At 34.0% G+C, this 2,576-nt stretch overlaps 1 protein-coding gene across 1 annotated transcript; it reads right to left on the bottom strand.

Annotated features, from left to right (window-relative positions):
- Positions 1-939: 939 nt before the first annotated feature.
- Positions 940-1,725, bottom strand: LOC131040006 (uncharacterized). The gene has a single exon (XM_059208699.1). It carries the CDS (start codon positions 1,723-1,725, stop codon positions 940-942), a length of 786 nt encoding a protein of 261 aa, XP_059064682.1.
- Between the last annotated feature and the right edge of the window lie 851 nt (positions 1,726-2,576).

Genomic DNA, 2,576 nt, shown 5'->3' with positions numbered 1-2,576 from the left:
CAAATATATCAAACCAGATAGTCCCATGTGTATTAACAGGAGTGGGGATATTATAAAGAATAAGGTTGCGATTAATGAATTTAGCAAACCAGATAGTCTCAAATGCCCCTCAATCCATAACTTAATTAAAGAAGTTCAATAAACATCAAATAAATTAAAAAATTCAAACTGACACTTGAAAAATTACATATTCTTTGTTGATTTTACTAGTTTTCTTTCCATTCCAAAAATAAATAGTCATGTATTGACAAGTATCTCTTTAATTAAATTGTTTCTCATCTTCCATTACCTACTCTTCAATTGCTTATATATTTGTTCTCTTTATTGTTCATGACAAATAGATTATAAGAATCAATTTTCTTTCCTTTTTTTACGATATTACATTTTTTTCTTAAACATCTAATTACTCAAAGACAATTATTTACCATTTTAATACATAGATATAATTTAAAATTATCATTAACTAATTATTCCTTAACTACTGGTCAAAAAACATTTAATCTCCTTACTCACTTATTATTAATTTGTTATACTAACAAACATTTTGATTATACTTCCCAAACACTTCACTTTATTAGACTTGTTATCTTAACTATGATTATTAAAAAGCAATCAACAAAACATTTAATGTAAAACCTTAAAAAGCTTGATCCAATTTCAAACAAATAATCACTAACATCGTTGATTAGACTCGAAATTTTTTGGTTATCCCTCCCCAACTAGTCCACTGTATTAGACCCATTATCTTAGCTATAGTGCCATTAAAACGTAATCGACAAAAACATCAACTACACAAAATAAAAGGTGGACTGTCGGGAGCTCAGCACACTTCCAAAAGAGATCACGCATTTCCATGGCGTTCAGCTCAGGACAGGCAAAAAAACAACTCTTAGACCCTTCTCGGTCGATGAAAGTAAAAGAGAATACCAGTACATATATCTATGCCCTGCCTTCTATTCGGGCACGTGTTATTCCTATAAAAGCATGGATAAAATCTCCATCTATGAAATCACATGACAAAATCTGCAAACGATCGCCATGCCCTTTCTTAAACATTTGAGAAATGAACAATCTGGCATATCCTATGATACGATTCGACACAGGCTTGACGCATACAACACTGTAAAAATACTCACGCGACAACACAGGCGGATGGCTTCCCAGGTGACTCAAATTACTCTTAAATTTGGTCAAAGGGAGGTCGATATCAATCAAGTCGCTCTTTAAATAAGCAGAGCTCCAAAGCGGATAGCCCAGCTCCAGAAAAATGCCTTTTGTCTCAGGCTTCCACAGGAAAATTACCCTTTTAGGCAGAAGTTCAGCCAACGTTTTATCAAAGACATGGTTATCCTGATCTATGAGATAATCCCCAAGTTGCTCCGTCAGCCATTTTTCCATCTCGGTCGGGTCCTGGTGCCCATACTCAGTTCGGACCTCCACAGTTAGAAACTCCGATTTCGTCTCCGATAGAAACCGTTTTATGTCACGGATGACTAAATCAACCTTATAGCTTTTCAGTACCTCGTGGAAGACCCGGTGGGGGGCTTCAACCCAGATATCCAGAACTCTGGTGCCGCGCACCAGTTGATTATAGATAGAACATTCCTGGCACCAGGCGAGCGGGCGAGTCAGTAGTGGAATGCCCATTTTAACGGTTGCTGAATCGTGGGTGCCGGGCCAAACGATGTCTCTAATCCACACTGAGTTCAGGTTTAGCTTCCACATCTATTCTTTGGATTGTTCTCAGCTGAGTAGTAGTCCGAGCCGAGGAAGTCGAATCCTTCTATGTCATGGAGGTCTTTCCAAACCTACATTTCGAAGTGTTCAAATTTGGGAACAGGGATTCGGAAACACAAATGAAGAGGATTATGTTGAAGGGAAAACAGGTTAAAATCTTCTTGTTTTGTTGGTTCATGACGAAGAGGAAAATCTCTTTGATTATATGTGGATAGCTATGACTGTTTTATCCAAATGAAATATTGTAGTGGAAAAGGTGTTATTCAGGTAAATTTTTTTTAAAAAAAATGACATACTATAATTTGAATCAATATTTTTTTGAAAATTTGTTGTTTGTATTAAAGTATGTTTATATGAAGACACATCATCTTGAGAATAGGATTTAAGGTGAGTTTTTCCTTAAATATCGTAATGACTCTTGGATCTAGATTCAAATTTGAGAGTCGATTTTGAAATTTATCACTTTGGTCCTTGTCTATACTTAAATTGTTTGGGACATGATATTAGAGAGATTAATGGAAGATAGAAGCATGTTGTGAAAACCTTTTTTTTGTGACTTGAAAATTTCCTTTGATAACATGAGTTGATTCTCTCATTGTATTGTAATCTTTTTGTTACTACAAACACATAAAGAGTAGTTCTATTGGTCGATAATTTTTTTCTCAAAAGACATTCATAAGATAAACCTTTGTTTTATGTATTTATTTTTCTATTATTTTAACAATTTTTTTTGTTTTACCTTATCGTACTAATATGATTTCTTATATTAGTATCAATATTAAGTTGATGAGGGTTTGATACTTTATCAAACTTATTCAATTTTTGAATGAAAGATAATT

The sequence above is a fragment of the Cryptomeria japonica genome, chromosome 7 (genome assembly GCF_030272615.1).
Source record: "Cryptomeria japonica chromosome 7, Sugi_1.0, whole genome shotgun sequence".
NCBI classification, from domain to species: domain Eukaryota; kingdom Viridiplantae; phylum Streptophyta; class Pinopsida; order Cupressales; family Cupressaceae; genus Cryptomeria; species Cryptomeria japonica.
The sequence above is the reverse complement of the archived record's forward strand: the minus strand, read 5'-3'. Positions and strand labels throughout refer to the sequence as shown.